The 17,178-nt window shown below is 41.1% G+C and overlaps 1 protein-coding gene across 2 annotated transcripts in view; it reads left to right on the forward strand.

Annotated features, from left to right (window-relative positions):
• Positions 1 to 17,178, forward strand: part of PTPRG (protein tyrosine phosphatase receptor type G) — a 412,936-nt gene that overhangs the window by 220,303 nt on the left and 175,455 nt on the right. For both annotated transcript variants that reach the window (XM_049826696.1, XM_049826694.1), the window contains exons 3-4: positions 3,017 to 3,196; positions 8,228 to 8,376. In XM_049826696.1, coding sequence (XP_049682653.1) covers positions 3,017 to 3,196; positions 8,228 to 8,376 — 329 coding nt within the window. The remainder of the gene's footprint in view (positions 1 to 3,016; positions 3,197 to 8,227; positions 8,377 to 17,178) is intronic.

Below are 17,178 nucleotides of genomic sequence, written 5' to 3' on the forward strand. Positions count from 1 at the left end.
AGCTGTCTTGCTCTTAAATTAATCCAAACAAGTTAAATTAATTTAAAAAAAAAGCAGACTTGATTAGTGTTTTTTAAAATGATACAAAGCTATACAAGCCTTTAAAGGTCTGTGAAAAACTACCTTTCGGTGAGAGTCAGTCCCAGTACCTAAGTCACTTGAGGTTTTAATTCAACATGGTGGTTTTTTTGTTTGTTTGTTTACCCTTATGGTTTATTTTATTCATTTTGACAAGACCGTTTTCAGTGCAAATTGGTTGAGAGCTGGCTATACTTTAAAAAAAAAGAAAAAGTCTTTGTGACAAGATGCATGGAAGGAGCCCTACAGCCCCTGTTAAAATAAATCCACCTACTCAAAAAAAAAAAAAAAATCTCCCCATTGACACCAAAATACTTAAAAAAGAAAAATTTCAGTGCGCAGCTCCTTTTGAATGCACAGCTGAAACCACTGCGATAGCCTCTGTGAGCAGAGTGCTTTTGAAAGGCTCACCCCATGTTTATAACAAAGCCAAAAAACGAGAGCTGGCAGGTTTGATGATTATGTGTAGTACTAAACATTTTAAAGAAAATTGCCAAATTTCATGGAGTAAATGCAAGGTTATATGAAAAGTAAATCTGAATTGCCAATTAATTCACTGCAAACCAATTACTAAGAGCATCCTGATTCAGAAAAAATATCTGTGTTTGAGGGAACACGTTTGGTTTTCCCCATATAGGTTTTTTAATAATTCTATTCTCCTTTTTTGTGGTACACTGGGAAATTAACTGGAATTGGCTTTCGCTGACAATACAAGTTGAATCATGGGATAAATGAAACTGATTTTTAACCTGGGCAGATGATGTAAATGATTTTTATAGGATGTTGTTATTTTGCCTAATTGTAGTTGAAAGTAAAACACTTTCTTGTTGTTTTGGTTACGATACAGCGTTTGTATGTGATGAGTATAGCAAAAAATCTTGCTATTGATTAAGCGTCCTGCATTAGCAGGAAGAATGCGTTTTGCAACTAGACAGATTAAAACCCAGGGGCCAAAGAAACTGGCCTTCACAACTGCTGGGTTTGGATGGCACTAATTGAATTTACATGCGCTTCTCAGATGCAAGGGTAATAAATGCATGCATATTGGTGCATCATTTACTGCTGTCTGCCTATCGAACAGACATGCTGACTGTAGTTCGGAGGTACGATACAGGTATGACATCAGGGGTCTCGGGAGAGCAGAGTTCAACTCTGGGTTGTACCTTGGTTTTGGTAGATGAGCTTGGGCAAATTGCTTCCCTTCTCAGGCCATCAATTTCCCTGTCTTTACATGAGAATAATGTTGCTGATCCCTGCTGTAAAGCATTTCAAGAACTGTGAGCGAAAAGCGCTTTACAAGAACTCTGTGCCGTTATTTCAGGAGCTTAAACCACTGTTTGCACTCACAGGAAGATAATCTCTTAGTCTCTGTTAATACAATTTAAGAGTTGGAGAGGGACGTCATAAGAAAAATTTGAAATTCACTGGAGATCCTCCTGCATATGCTGTTGAGGGTCGCAGGTTAGGGCTGGTGGGGATGACAAGGTCTTTGCCTGGAACCTTTTATTTTCATGTATGATTTTTATTGACTCTTCATGCTGGAGAACCTTGCAGAATGGGCAGGGTGAGTTAGGGCTGTGGCAGACAACCTCTGGCAGATTTAGTGGTGGTTTGCGATACTACCTTTTGCAGCCCCACCACCACACCATAAGACACTGCTGCTTTTCTTCTCCCAGCAGCAGTGCTGGTGCAATCTTGTAGCGAAATTTAGTTAAGCAGTTTGGCAGTTGAGGACTCATTAATACACCAAAAAGTAATCTGGAGCTGGTGAAAGCTCCAGAACAGGAGCAGGACACACTCCTCCTCCTATGCCTTGTGGGTTGGGTGGACAGCTGTGATAACACTGAGTATCTTAAACTACTAAAAAATACTTTCAAACATTTTGCTGAGCCTGTGAGGACCCTGATGTGCTGGGGAGAGAGGCTGCTGGTGCCATTTCTCTTCACAGCTGTAGCATGCTCATCTCTTACCGACCTTGAACAGTGGCTAGTGTCGTGCTCACAAAATACAGAAGCTTATATTGCGTTCTAGAACTTAAACTACTCCCCGCAATTTTTTTAAATAAAAAAAAAGAGTAGAGGGGTGTGGAGAGGAGGAGAGGTGACAGCATTTGGCTCTGTGTCTGCTTTTGGCTAGCTGTCATGTAATACGGATGGCTCTGATGCGCCCAGGTACAGCCACATATGCAAGACACTGCCCATCAGTCCTTGGAGCTTCTCATTTACTGCTGATGTTTGACTTGACTTGTTTCGAGAGAGTAGTTTACATCAGGTGAGAACAGACTGTGCCAATAAGAAAAACAGAAAAGTCATGTAAGAAGAGCAGCAAAAGAAAGTTAGAGTATTTTTTTGAACAGGTCATTGTCCTCTTTACTTCATCCACCCAGAGTAATTTATTTTTTTCCCTTTGTTGTTTTCTTTAAATTTAATAATATGCATGTAGCTTAATACTTTCTTTTTATCTTTTCTGGCTTCAAAACCTCTAAAAGAAATGAGATCGTTAATAAAGATCCTATTATCTAAGCAGAGTATTGCACAAACACAAGTTAATGGGTAGCTGTTACATTATTTGTCTCGTGAAAAGGTAAACTATATAGTAATATATTAAGGCTGAAGCTTTAGGAAAGTTGCTGTAACACCATGCTAATTGATAACATATGCACGAGGGGAACTTGGGAATTGCAGATAGTTTTATAGAATAGTAATTAAAAAAAAAAAGGCCATTGTTCATTACCGCTAGAGGCAAAGTTGGAGTACTGTGCAAAGCTAATGGATTTCAATCTCCTCCTAAGTTTACAAGTCTTAACCTCTTTCAAATGTGAGAAGTGTAACTGTGGTGGAGTTACCTGGGGAGCTTAAGTGCTTCATCCTCTTACTTAAGAGTTATCCAGAACTATTGAGCCACTGGAATGTTAATTGGCATTGGTATTTTTTAACAGGTACCTATGGTCCCGAGCATTGGGTTACTTCCAGCGAGAAGTGCGGAGGTTCTCACCAGTCTCCCATAGACATCGTAGACCATCAGGCCCGTGTTGGAGATGAGTATCAAGAACTGCAGCTTGATGGTTTTGACAATGAATCTTCAAACAAGACTTGGATGAAAAACACAGGAAAAACGGGTATGTTCTTTTCTGTTTGTCTACATAGTCTGCCTGCAGTCAATTAAAAATTCAAGCCATGTTCCACTCTCCTCCTTCTTTTTCATTGTTCTGTTGTTTGGGTTTTGCTGCCTTTTTTTTTTTTTTTTTTTTTTTTAAATATAATTTTCCAGCAGCAGCCACCTATCTCTGCCTCTGCATTCTGTGCAAAGCTAGTTCTGCAGATTGATTTTAAGGGGTTTTTTTAAGGTGGGGGTTTTTTTTAGGTTCTCGGTATAAAATAATTCTCTTGGTAGTCAGTTGTTCCTCAGCATAAAAGGCTGTATAAGAGTTTCAAGGTGTAACCTTGAATTATCAGCTTTGGGAGGCTGTAACATCTAATCCAAAAGAATGCTGAGATGCAAGGCTCAGGGGGAAGGAAAGGGGAAGTCTTAGAAATTGGAAGGTTTTAGAGAAGAAAGAGCAATAACTGCTCAGAGTAGTGGGGGCTTATTAATGTGTTTCTGATATGATTATAGCACTGTGTTCTTCACTTAACTGAATCCTCTTCTGCTCTGTCTGTTCTGGCTTTTAGAGAAAAGAACAGTCAGAGCACTGCTTATTTTTACCAAAACAGTTCACCGAAAGGTCAAGGTTGATTTATATGCAAAGCTGCATGCATTTGATTACTCTTTAATTCTAAAAATGTAAAAAGCAGAAATTATAAGGCCACCCTCTTCATTTGGCAAGGTCAAATATTTTTAGGGAATTGGATTAAACCACTAATTAATTCAATTTTATTTATTGGAAGTATTTTTTTATCTTTATTAACACTCGGCATGCATCTCTATAGTGCTTTCTGTAACGTGTCTCTAGTCAGAGGTCTGCTAGCAAAACCCAGGGCATGTACCTGCTCCGGGAGTTTGCAACACAGCTGTGCATGCAGCGTGACCTCAGATACACCCATTGCTTCCAGGGAACTTTGGATCTGAGCCGCAACCTGGAGTCCAGCAAACGCTTCAGATCCAGTTCCAGCAATTCAGGATCTTAGCAGGAGTTGAGAGTTATTGCCCCTCAGATGAAATGGAGTGACAGGCTGTGATCCTGTTTTCTTTCACCGCAAAGCAAATCCAGTTAACATAAACCACCACCAAGCATAGCTTGGGTTTTTGCTGCATTACTGAGGGTTTTTTCCAGCTTCACTAAGAAATGCTCCTCTTTGCTTTGAAAGCCTGACTTTGTTGCCCTTTGTAGCAACACGAGGTTCAGGCAAGGTTGAATGCTATGGAAATTTGGTGCTTAATTAATCTATTCATGTTATGCACCCTGCCCTTTTGGTCACAGAGGGGTGTTTGTGGTAACCAGCAATAAATGTAATTAGAAATACCACAAAAAAGTGATACGCTATTCTTCTAAGAAAGATGCTAATGCTATACTGTATGTGTAATAGGAACGTATCGCTACACATAAAATAGGAAACCATGTTGAACTGAAACGTGCCAGCAAATTTTCCAGTCTCCATGCAGTTGGCAATGAAAGCTGTATCTTCAGTCTTCTCTGCTGGGTGATTTTAGCACTGCCGCTATATTTGATTTCCTCACCCATTGGGGTATGGATTTTTGCTGACAAGTTATTGCTTCGCAGAGCAACAGTAACTGTCACTTTTCGTGGTAACTTACGGCCTTTTACTGGTAACGTGAAGACTCTTTTTGCCTTGCTGTCATCCCTGATTTCTTCTGCTGAGCTCTTAACTCCTCCCTTGTTTTATCAAGTCCCATTCCTTTTCTTGGTTTTCTGACCTTTTGAAGAAATTTGCCTGGGATTAATTTTTAAGGTGGTAAGTGGTAGAGCAGCAAACCAAGTAGGATGTTTTGGCTTGTGGGTAGAACATAGAGGCAGGCTGTGCCATAAATTGCGATGCATTTTGGCAGCAGAGTCTTGGAGCAGATGGCCGCATGAGACCTTCATATTGCAGACTGACAGAGACAGTAAACTAAATATCTGTTTAAGCAATGGTGATGGATGTGGAGGGCATTTCTCAGCAATTAATGACTGGTTAAAAGAGACAGGAGTCCGAGGGAAAGCCAAAGGCCCTTACCCTTGACGCTCATTAACTGGCAGGAAATGCGTTACTTGGGTTATTGTTATTGCTATTGGACCTAGTAATTTTTTTTAGGATAGAACAGTTAGTTATTTTTATGCTCTGAAATGTTAAAAGGTAAAGAGATTATTGCTCTTTAGATTTGTTGTGCTCTTTCTTGGTTTTCCCCCCCATATCAGGTAAATGACAGACAATGTACAGAAAACAGTGTTTTATTTAGAAAATGGAAATGGATTCATTAAGCCCCTGTCTTGACTAGAAATGCCTCTGTGCATGATTACACTGGTAGAGGCACTAATGTGGGTTCGATTTCATCACCATAGTAGCTGGTTCCCAAGTGGTAAAGATCACTTGGAGAGTATAAGCACATTTCATAGTTGTATTTGCATTAGCTGTTTTCATTTGTGCCATCTTATAATCAAGCATTAGCTGGTGTCAGCCGGGCCTGAGGCTGATGAGGCTTCTTCAAGTCTGACCTGCCCCGTGGGAAGAACACACGTGGCAGCACCCTTGCCAGCATTACACAGACATTGCCACTTTATGCCTTTTTAGGTCACTGAGAACTTCTAAAAACTCCTTCCACTTAGAGAAACCTACTAAAATTTCTGCCAGAGATGTGTTTTTGTTAAGTACTTTTCCTACGTGATGTGCATCACTCTGGCTCGTCATGACCATCAAAGCCTCTCTGCTAAGGCAGGGGAAGAGCTGCTTTGTATCCTGGTTTATTTTTGCTCTCACAAGGGGGATAGGGATACAGCTCCAGCCCTGACACTGCAAATGGCATCACACAATTGTGATCCTGGTGGCTGTGCACCACCTCCTTTGGTTTTGTAATCTCAATTACATAGTATTTTCAGTTAGTGGGCTTTGGGGGTTGATTCCTTGCTGTGCACTCTACAGAAATCATTGGGTAAAAGCAGTGGCTCCCAAAGCCCGGTAAGGTGATGTTTGGTTATTCCAGTCCTGAATACAGGAGATTACATGGAAGGGAGGGAAGACCCCAAATCACTGGCAATAAGAGGATGCTGCTAAGATAGGAAGGTGATGGGAACATGTGTCGTACAGCTCAGCAGTGTAAGATATACTGTAAAATGAACAATTAGATGAACATTTCAGGTTGTACATCCTCCTAATTATCCTTTTAATTATTCATCTAAAACAAGTAAAATGACCCCTGACAGAGCCATAAATGATTTAGGAACTATCAAATATTTATTAGATGCAACTGAATCCCCACAGAGGGTTTTAACAGATGCACACGAATCTGCTTTCCTGTATTCCTCATCTCCTACGATTTTAGCTATGGAATTTATAACCGAGTGAGATTTTCAGTATTTAAAATACTGCAGAGCTTATTGGGAATCTTTTAAGGGAGGAAGAGAGCAGTGGTGCTTTCGGTCACTCGTGTTTCACAGATCTGGTGTAAGAAGGCAGTGACCACCAGCAGTACCCTGGCTGACACAGGCAGTATCCTCTAGCCAGTCCTGCACCACCCGTCTTCCTGCACAAACACTTGGATGCAAAGGGAGTGCCAAAGGAGCCAGAAATCACGGAAGGAAATACCCCCGGGATGTCGCTGGCACAATTTAGAAACATCTGAACGTCTCATGCAAGTTAACACTTAGATGGTTTTAACATAAACAATTTAAAGTTGAGATGTGTCTGAATTGTACAATTGCACCTGAGATGAGGCTGCTGTAGCCAACTGCGTGTACTCACCGGAGGGCAGCCCTGGTGCGGCCGAAAGCCTAGCCTTCAGTGAAGCCTGATTCACCAACAGAGGAATAACTTCTATTTCGCAACTAGATTTTTTTTGTTTTTTCAGCAGTGAATAAAATCCTCCCTCTTACATAATAAAATTGGATTTGTATTACTATTCTCATTGTGATGACACAGTTGGCTTGAGAACACAGAGAAATCCTTGTGGGTTATGCTATTCCCATTTAAAAAAAAAAGAAATCAAAAAAACCAACCCCAAAACTTTAATCACAGGATTCTGGGCACAGCAAGCAGTGGTCTGCAATGGCTTTTACAAGAACAAAATTCTAATTTTAGTTCTGTTTTTACGCAACAGTTTTGTAAAGGATAAGCAGAAAGGATTTTGTAGGGAGTAATTTTTAGGAATCGTGCATATTAAAAATGGGAGATGCTAGAAAGGCAGGTGATCTTATAGGGAGAGCAGCAGACAGGAATTCTTTGAAAGCTGGATTCAGCTCTTGGTTGGACCATAGACCTCCCCTGTAACATGTACCAGCCCTCTATTTGGACCTACAGCTTTTATTGTTACATAAAATACAAAGGCTTTTGGAAATGAAAAGGAAATACAAAGAAGATCCTTTTGACCCTTATTGAATCACATAATAATAATGTCAGAGTTACTGTAATAAAACCCAGTTCTTATGGAGGACATCTCATGAGTGGGTCTCAGAAATGTTGTTGTTACTCTCCCCATTTTACAGAAAGGAGGAGCAGGAAGGCTAAGGAAAGTACCTGCCACGTCCAGCAGTAGAGGTGGGACAGGGCACAGGGGTTCCCCTCCCACCCCCCAACAAAATAGAGGAAATCCCACAAACAGAGGATCCCTTCTTTTCCTAACTTGTGATCTACAGACCTTCAGTGGTTTGTAAGGCCAAGGAACATGATCAGCCATTAGTCTCTGGAACCACATTAAACAAATTTTGATGGAGTTTGCCATTTAAATTCTAATCAAAGTCCAATAAGGAGGGCAAAAAGTCCTTGAGAAATTTGGACTTCGGGATTTTCTATAGTCTGTGTAACTTCATCATGACTTCCATAATTAGCCAGCATTACTTGTAGACTTTTTTTTTTTACACCAATCCCTGTAAAGAGGAAAATGATGACCCGACATTTTATTTGCATTAGAAAAAGTATTCTAATATAATGAGCAAAACCTGTAAATGCTTCAGAAAAACCGTGCTAAGAATGTCTTTCTCCTTGCTCTGTGTGTGCAGTTGCTATCCTGCTGAAGGACGATTATTTTGTCAGTGGTGCCGGGTTGCCGGGCAGATTCAAGGCAGAGAAAGTGGAGTTTCACTGGGGTCAAAGCAACGGATCAGCTGGCTCTGAGCACAGTATCAATGGCAAGAGGTTCCCCGTTGAGGTGAGTGGAAAGACATGCGCTTATGTTCTCGAAAAAAATAAAGTCAGAATGTATTGCTGTAGTTTGAGACGACTGTGAAATAGGGCAATGTTTCCTTCAGTGAACATATCACTTTCAAGGCCCTTCTGGCCCTCGCAGCACTCTATCTATCATCTCTTATGTGCTTTTGCAATGTCAGCTCTGAGCTCTGCTTTGCTAGCGTTGCCAGCTTTCATGTCCCATGGGTTAACTTGCAAACAGCCACTTTTCTCGTTTCTCCCATAAGCTTTTCATGTGTGGGAAGATCTCCTTGCGAATATCCACAAAGTGACCTCATTGTCCTCCAAATCTTTTCTTTCCCCTGATGCTTACAAACAAATAGCAGCGGTTTGGGAGCCGTCGTGCTGAGACCGCTGACTTTCATCAGTATAACTTCCTCGAACACGTACGGCCCTCTCTCTACCTGTATTCAGCTGCGGTCCCTTGCCTTGTACTAACGGGACGTCTACATAGATCTGTGCAAACAGCCGTGCGTTTGCTCTGCCTGTGCAGGAGCCAGCTGGACCCGAGCCAGCCCCGGTCTGACAGCCGCCCGGCTTTCGTAGCAGAGCGCTGCGCCGCAGTGGGAGCGAGGTATCGGCTCGGGCACGGCACCCTGCAAACGCGGCCGTGTTCAGAGCACGGGGCGCCGCGACTGTCTACAGCTGACCTGAGGATGTGCCTTGAGATGGCAGCGAGGGTCCCGGCGCCGTGGGCTGCTGCGGAGCCTGGGGTGCGGTTGGGTCTTGGCTTGTCGCCGATAGTCCTAGGGCGCTCTGCCATCGGCTCAATGCTTTCCCTGTCAATAGAGTTTGTTGATACTTTTTACCCTATATTCAAGGTCTTCCATGGTGAGATAAAACAGATGTTATCTGGACTTACCTTTGCCTGTCGGTAAGCAGATAAGCACTTTCAGAGCATGGCATGTGGACATGAACAGTTTGCGGGGAGTTGCGCTTGCCCGGAAAGTTCATGTTTGGGCAGAAATGGTTGTCTTGTGAGCTGGGTCTTGCAAGAACTTGATTCAGCCCCCAGCTTGCCATGATTTGTCACATGTGGCTTTAGCCAAGTCACGTTTTTCAGGAGGTGGGAAGGGGCTTCCAAAGCACAAAGGGAGGTTGTAATAGACTCTGGTGCATGACTAAAGCCTCCAATTTTCACCTCCCTGCTCCAACTGCCGCATAACACAAGAATTGGAAGCCATTTTTTTGTCTCCCAATTCTGAACCTGTACATTGGATGTTCTGTGAGGCAGAGATTTTTATCTTCTTTTTAACAAGCTTTTTCAACAGTTTCTGGCATGATGTATAGCTGTGATTTCTAACAGTGGGCCACCCCTGAACACAGGCCCAAACGTTGTCATGCTGCCCTGTCTGCCTCAGTTGGCAATTCTGGTATTTGTAAATGTATTTCTGCGTGGTGGAAGGAGCACTCAGGAAGTCTACAGAGCCAGTCAACTCTTCTATTGAAATTTCAGGGAGTGGAGATGGTAAAGGAGCCTGGGCCTTCTTGTTTGTGTCAGAAATAGTACTTCCACTTCACAAACGCTTTTTTATGATGCAAAGCTTGATGCTTATGATGCTGGCTTGATGAATGGAAGCTATTTTACTTTGGAAAAAAGCAAATTCCTAAGAAATAATTTTTCCTTTGTTTAAATAGTCTTCATTTTCTTTTTGGTTGGTTGGAATATTAATTTTTTCTGCTTTAAAATTGAAAAAAAAAAAAAAAGGGAGATTGCCTTTCAGAATTTAGGTCACTTGTTTATGACTGCTGTGCAAAATAAATTGCTCTTTCAGATAGGTTTAGTGTTAATCCTAATAATGAAAATGTAATTTTCCAAGTAACTTGTATTGACTGCAATGACAGGAACGTCTGTTCTCTGGCCTTCCTGGGTACGATGGCATTAGCAGAATTCCCACAACCTTTTCTTTACTATTTTGTAAAGGACAAGCAGTTTCCAAACCAAAGCTTTCCCTGTTGTGATGCTATCTATTTCCTACCCAAGAATTTCAGCTTTCAATCATGTACTGAAAAGGATTTTCATGGGTGGATTTTGAAGGGTCCAGTAGGTCTAAGGTGATGAAACTGAGTCCTTTTTCCCAATACATGCAAAACCAGTCCTCACAGTTGGGATTAGACCTCTCAAATAGTAACTGTACATGCATGCATGGTGGAGCTTTTAATTTGTAATGCTAATTGTAGTTCAGCTTGCAACTGTCTGATGCAACCCTAATTGCCTGGTGCTGGGAGGTCTGTGCCAGAAGTACTGTACTTCATTTGAGAAGTGGCATTTCTAGGAAGGCTCTGGAAAGGAAAACCCAAACTCCTATCCTACAGAAAGGAAAGCCCAAATCATTGTGATTATTCCGAGCCCATGGATGTAGGTAAAGCTTTTAAGGAGCATGCAGGTACTGGCATTCCAGGGCTGCAGCAGTTACAGTAGCGATACAGCTGAAAGGAAACCTTTTCGGAGTCTAATTGTGCAACCAGATGTGGACTATGCAAAACCCATTAGTTCCAAAGCACATCCCAAGGGAATGCAGATAGATCAGCTTCATCCATAGACTCTGCTCTGTGCGCACGAAGTTTAGATGTTTTTTCCTCTGGGAAACAAAGTGCTTGTTGGTAGTCTTTTTTTTCTTGAAGAGGATGCAGAAACTAATTAGATATGTCAGATATAATACAAAGCATTATTGTTTGACCATGTTGTTTGGTTTTTATTATTACAACTAATGTGTCAGATGGTAAGGCTGTCTACGTTAATTGGTTTCCTTCATTGAAGCCCATCTGGATCATATTTTTTTGTGATTTATATGTTAAATTAGTTTGTAAGATATATGAGAACATCCTTTTGTTTCCTGCTTTAAAGGCATGTTGGATCAAAGGCGTATTATCTTGCAGTATTTTTATGCATATGTAGCATATTGTGATTCCTTTTCAAACCATGGCATATGTAATGGTATTCTTTCATTATGTGGTCTTGATTTCTTATTTATTGATTAGATTTTCCTTGGTGATACTTGAGCCGTATGAAGCAATTATGAGCTTGGCCGTCTCTGAAGTAGCATTAATGAATGGAGATGTCCGCGTGCTTCAAACTTTCATCCACAGCCAGGTTCCAGTTTGATACCAGGCCTGGTCAGCATTGGCCTGAAGTTTCTTTTTCCCTCCTTCTTGCCATTTTAGCACCATCATTTGGGTGAGGCCAGGAACCAGCGCTGTGCTGCTGAAGATTAAAGTGATACTATTAGCATATTGCTGTGCAAGTGGAGCACGAATCCTAATAAGGATGTGGGCTCTGTGCCAGCTTAGAAAAAGGTCTCTCCTTTTTTCTTTAAGTTAAGAAAAGTTTTTAACATTGCATTCTCTAAATTTTAATGAATTGCTGACTCCTTTGTATTTTGTTATTGTTTTTCTCCACTATAATTATTCAGGTTTTTCTTCTTCTTTCTGAAGTCAAAACGATATAAATGAACATGCAAACCCTAGAAACCATTTAAATGGTGAAGTGACAAAATTAAAGAAGATGAGCTTCCCTCAGGCCAGGAGAGAACCCAGGTTCCCCTCATTAGAGCCAAGAGGAGTAATTGCAGCACTTTAATCTCCAGTGTCACTGCACCGGTTAGCAGCCCTGCCTGCGCAGAGCTTGCGGCGGGCAGGGCATGCCGCGCGGACTGCCTGCTAGGAGGGAAGCCCGGCACTTAATATTTCATAGGCAAGCGAACAGCTGACGTGGCAGTGCTGTGCTGGCAGAGTTCGGTACCCCCGTCCCAGTGTAACTGTGATTTTTGAGCTGCTTCGTACTCATTTTTATGCAAAATGCTGATTATTTCTGTGAAGAGCAGAAATCAGAAGAGTGATTTTAATCATGGCTGTGTTAATTTGATGTGAGCTTTGGCTGTTTATGAGCTTTCTCTTTAATGGCGCTAATTGTCAGTTATAATATGAACACCATTATACAGTAATATACAGTAATTTATTTAGTAAATGAGAATCTTATTCCAAGGACCATACTGCAATATGCCATAGAGACCTCATCCCTTTAATCTTACATGAACAAACTTGCACTGTCTAGGCCAAATTGGTAATAGGAACATCAACTGGGCTTCTGAAATAGCAATATGATTTCATACCCACAAGTACCAGCATGCGTGGTTTTGGAGATCTCGAGTTTTTCTCTATTAAAAAAAAAAAAAAAAATCCCCCCCAAAACCCAACGAAACCCCACAAACCATTCCAGCAGAAAATGAAGAGCTAATACCCTTTCGTGGCGATTAACGAGTTTTTGCATTATGTTGATAGATTAATTTTACTAAATTATTATTACAGAACAATCATTTGCATTAACAATTCTTGCTCTTCTTTAAGTGTGTTTCTTAGAAGACTTTCCAGGTTCTAATGGTGTCTTTGTTCTTGCTACTTCTTTGATTTTCTTCCTTTTCCCTTTGAATATACATACTAGCTTCAGCATGGTCTAGTTCTACAGCTAGTTGCTCTAATTTGAATGCTCAGATCTCCTTGCCAAAGTTTATCACTGTGTGCCATCCTACTACTCATTGTATCGCTTAAATTCTGATGTTTTATATTATCACAGGCAGAAGACAATCATGTCATTAATGTGGAAGAAATGTGTGGCATTCAGTGCACAAAACCCTTTATTTACTACAGGGAATAAACTAAGACTAGTTAATGTTTTTTTTGTTTTATCCTGAATGTCAAGTCTTCCTATTCACACCTGGAGTCATCTACAGTATATGTCCAGCCTTTTGTCCACCTGTGGATGGCAGGGGATATTTACTTTTTAATGTTAGAATTGAAGCTTTCTCTGTTCTTTAGTTTTACTCTTGGTGCATTTGTAAGTCTGTTTAGATTTGTGCATGCTTTCTGATGTTAAGATGAACATATCACAGTATGTTTTCTTGATACACAGCAGAGAACTAACACCTTGTGTTTCTGTGTTGTAGCTGGGTTCATTATTTCTGGCATCCAGCATATCTGGTAATTGTAATTTTGCAAAGACCTCTGGCATTGACTTCAAGCACAAGTAAAGACTAATTGTGAAACAGGGAGCCAGTGTTGGTTTTATTTCCTTTTATTTCGTTTACTAGTTGCTCTTCAAATTTCCTTGCCTCCATCTGGCAAGATGTAACAAAGCAGAAGTCAATAGATGATGGAGGGACCTAAAGAGGACCACTGGGAATATATCACAGTGAGAGACTTTGACTGTCTGAAGTAATTTTACTTTAATATTCTCTCCAAGGACCAAATCCATGCTTATAGGGTGATACTTAGAGCTCCTAGTGACTTTGATGGGAGATGTGCTGGTGAAACTCTTGAGTGAGGATTTGGCTCCATACTCGTGCTGTCTGTGCTGTAGAGTGTCCAGGGAATTTAGCATGCACTGCTTATTCTATCTACATCTCTTACAGCACCCCTGGCTTAATCATTCAGACAAGGAGATGGCTTGGGGATTTTCACATTTAATTATTTTTTTTCCTTTTTTTTTTTTTTTTTCCCAAACTGATTCTTAGCATGGGTTTTTTTGGTCTGTTTTCTTACAGTCTTCTGTCTCCCCTTTCCCCACAGTCTGCAGGGGTCCAGATAGCCATAAAATACTCTAAAAATACAAGATGCTAAAAAGCCAAAACTGCTGCTCTGTCTTATCTCCAGTGAAGTAAGATTTTACTCCAGGAGTCTCCAGACTTTAGTCCTCTTTGCTCTTCACTGCTTTTAAAACTTGTTCACATTTCCTCATCATCAGGATATCGGTGTGTCATAATTTTAAAACATAAAATGGATGGATATTTTGAGCACATGGCTGAGTTTCCATCATGTTGCACTGTAAACACCGTGAGCAGTGCAAGTTAAACATCATCTTACAACTCTCTGGTTTACCGTTTTATTTTCCTTAGTGTAGCTGATACACTGTTTCCTCACAGTTGTCTTTAGTGCCTCCCATATACTGACAGGAGAATCAGTTGAGACTTTAATTAATGACTTTATTGCAGTCAAGGTTCCATTTTAGTGCAGAATGCTTCATCTTGTAGTAGTGAAATATTTAGTCTCCATCTGGCTGATCTTTTCTGTGAATGCCCCATGATAATTAAGAAGAAACACGAGAGTATGGTCTGAAATTAAAATATGTTTAGTGGAGGGGTTAGTGTATCTTGGGACTGTTCTTGTAGAGACCCAGACAAAATTTAGGGATGTAACAGCAGTTTGGTTTTATGGCAGCATCTTCTTGCTGCCTGCCAGGCCCCAGTAATATCTAGAGTGAGTTGCAAATGTTACAACGCATCCAGAGTTTTATTTTGAAATAACTATCCAGTAACACGAACCAGATATAACTCTTTTCATGTTGGCTGGGAATGTCCTGCTTTCCCCGAAGGATTTCCACTGTCATGTTGAAAAGGTCGGAGGCAGTAGCACTACACTGCAATTACGGTATGTTAATGATGAGCTAAGAGTTGTACATTCCTCTTAACATAAATCCCTTATTTTGTACATGATTAATTGGAATCTGGAAAGACTGACAAGGAAAAGGAGGATCAGATGGGGTGAAAATAAGAGATAAGAGGCTGACAGCCAGCTCTTGTTGTAAAGGAGAGTTATTTTGAATAGGAGAAAAAAATCAATACAAAGGTTGGAGAATTTGACAGAGTTATAAGAGCTACTTTAATGAAAGGTAGCAGATTCAATAGGATTGTTACTTGAAATGTGGGATTGTCTGAGTTAGAAAAATGTGACTGTCTCTCCCCAGCTGTAAAGGTAAGCTTACGTGCTGAGCTTACTGGGTACTTAGGCCACTGGATTTACTGGTATTCACTCTGGGCACTCAATGTGGCAAGAAAAGGGGGAAAAAGTATGGGAGCTTGCTAAATTCTGTTCTTCTAGAATGGTTACTTGATTATGGGAGGAGAAGGAAGAGGACAGCAGGTGATAGCTATTTCTGCTGCTTCACCATGTTAGGTAGCTACCATGTTAGAGTATCTGGCAGGCTTCTGCAAAGTAAAGTGTTTCCTTATGAGAAGGTAACTTCATTTGGCCCTAGCTGTAAGGAACAAGCTAGGACTTTGATAGACTCAAAGGGGCGTTTAGCGGGAGCTCTTCTCTGACATATCCATGTCAGCCTCCTTCCCCCAGCAGTGACGGTGAGAGGTGAGCGCAGGTAGGGAGGCTGGGTGTGGAGGCTTTCTAACCCAGGTTGGAGGTGAGGCGAGGAGTCAACTGAACCTTAGTATCCCTGCAAGCAAGTACATCTTGGACAGAAGCACCGCTTCATTTAGTATGGCTAGGTACGGGGGCTTCAGTAATGCTGTGAAAAGAAATTTCTCCTGCAGCTATTAGAGGGCTATTTCATTGCTCTCAGTGGACATGGCCACCTCAGTCTTAAACAGGAAGCCAAGTTTTCCAAAATCGCTCATAGCTTTTTAAGTTTGGGAGCTTAGACACAGGAAGGCAATTTTTTTCAGAGCCAAACGCACAGCCATGAAGTGCGTGAGGTGAAGAGAGGTGAGCTGCAGGTCAGTCAAGTGTCCCTGGGCTGCGGGCTCTGAGCGTGTGTACACGTGCACCAAGTGCGCAGGTTGGGTGTGCACAAGGGTCCTGGGACATTGGTTAAAAACACATGAAGTTTGATAAGGGCTCAGCACTGCCTCTTCCCGTCAGGCAAGTATAACAGTCCTGGGGCTTTGGGACGTCTTTCCCTGGAGATGTATGACCCTTCGTAGTTATTCCAGCAGGCCCTCTGGAAATAACAAAGACAGATAACATTTGGCAAAAAAATAAAGAAACGTTGCACAAATGTGTTAAGAAGTGATAATGTTTCCTTGGCACACAAAAAATCAAAACAAAACCTTAATGTGGTTAATGGGCTTCTTGGTAGCTTGTTGCCCAGTATTTCCCATGGAAGTCATTTCACTGGGTCCCAAACAGTGGGAATAGATTTCACCAATGTTAATCATGATTTAAAGCAGCAAGCAGGAAATTATTTAAATTGTCTATTATACTGGTGCTTTACTGATTGCATTTTTGTTTTTTTGGTTTGTTTTTCTTTTTTCCTGAAGGATTCTAAACAGTTGCTGTAATTTCATGCCAAGAGAATAAATTACGTCGGCCATGTTTTTCACAGTTAGAAAACTCAGTACATTTATTCAGGTTTTACTTTTTTTTTTCCTGTTTTATCACAGGTTAAAGAACTGTTTTATAAGGGATGATGACCAAAAGCTTGTGTAAACCAGAAAGGAAGATGCATCTTGCTGTCTGGTTATTCGTGTGTCCAAAAAGGTTTTCACTAAAATTGGTTTTATAATGCAGGTCACCGAAAGGCTTTTTAATTCTAGGAGGAGACAGGCTGTGAAACGCATTCACTGCGGACTGTTCTGATCAGTACTATCATATTTACATTGTTGCCCTCCCACCTGAATCCCTCTGCTGTCTTTTATACCGAGTTTAAAAGCTTTTTGGGACAAAGAGCGTCTCTTTGCTGGGTTTATGCAGCGCCTGCCCCGGTGGAATTCCTGCTCTGGGATACAGCAGTGCTGCTGCTGCTGCTATAACCGCAGGCTTTGCAGGAATGAATTGCTTTGTTTTTTCTATGATAAAGCTTCACATGATGTAAGAGATCAGGCAGCAGTATGAGTGTAGTCCCTGTTATTTCCCCAGTTCACAGGCACTGTATTTCCAGACAGGATGGGAAGGTTAACTAAAGTTGAAAAAGGATCTAAAACACAGCAAGAGTTTACTGTCTGGTAGAAATGAAATAACAATCAAGTGGTTGAAAATG

This window comes from Accipiter gentilis, chromosome 23, assembly GCF_929443795.1.
Source record: "Accipiter gentilis chromosome 23, bAccGen1.1, whole genome shotgun sequence".
NCBI classification, from domain to species: Eukaryota; Metazoa; Chordata; class Aves; order Accipitriformes; family Accipitridae; genus Astur; species Astur gentilis.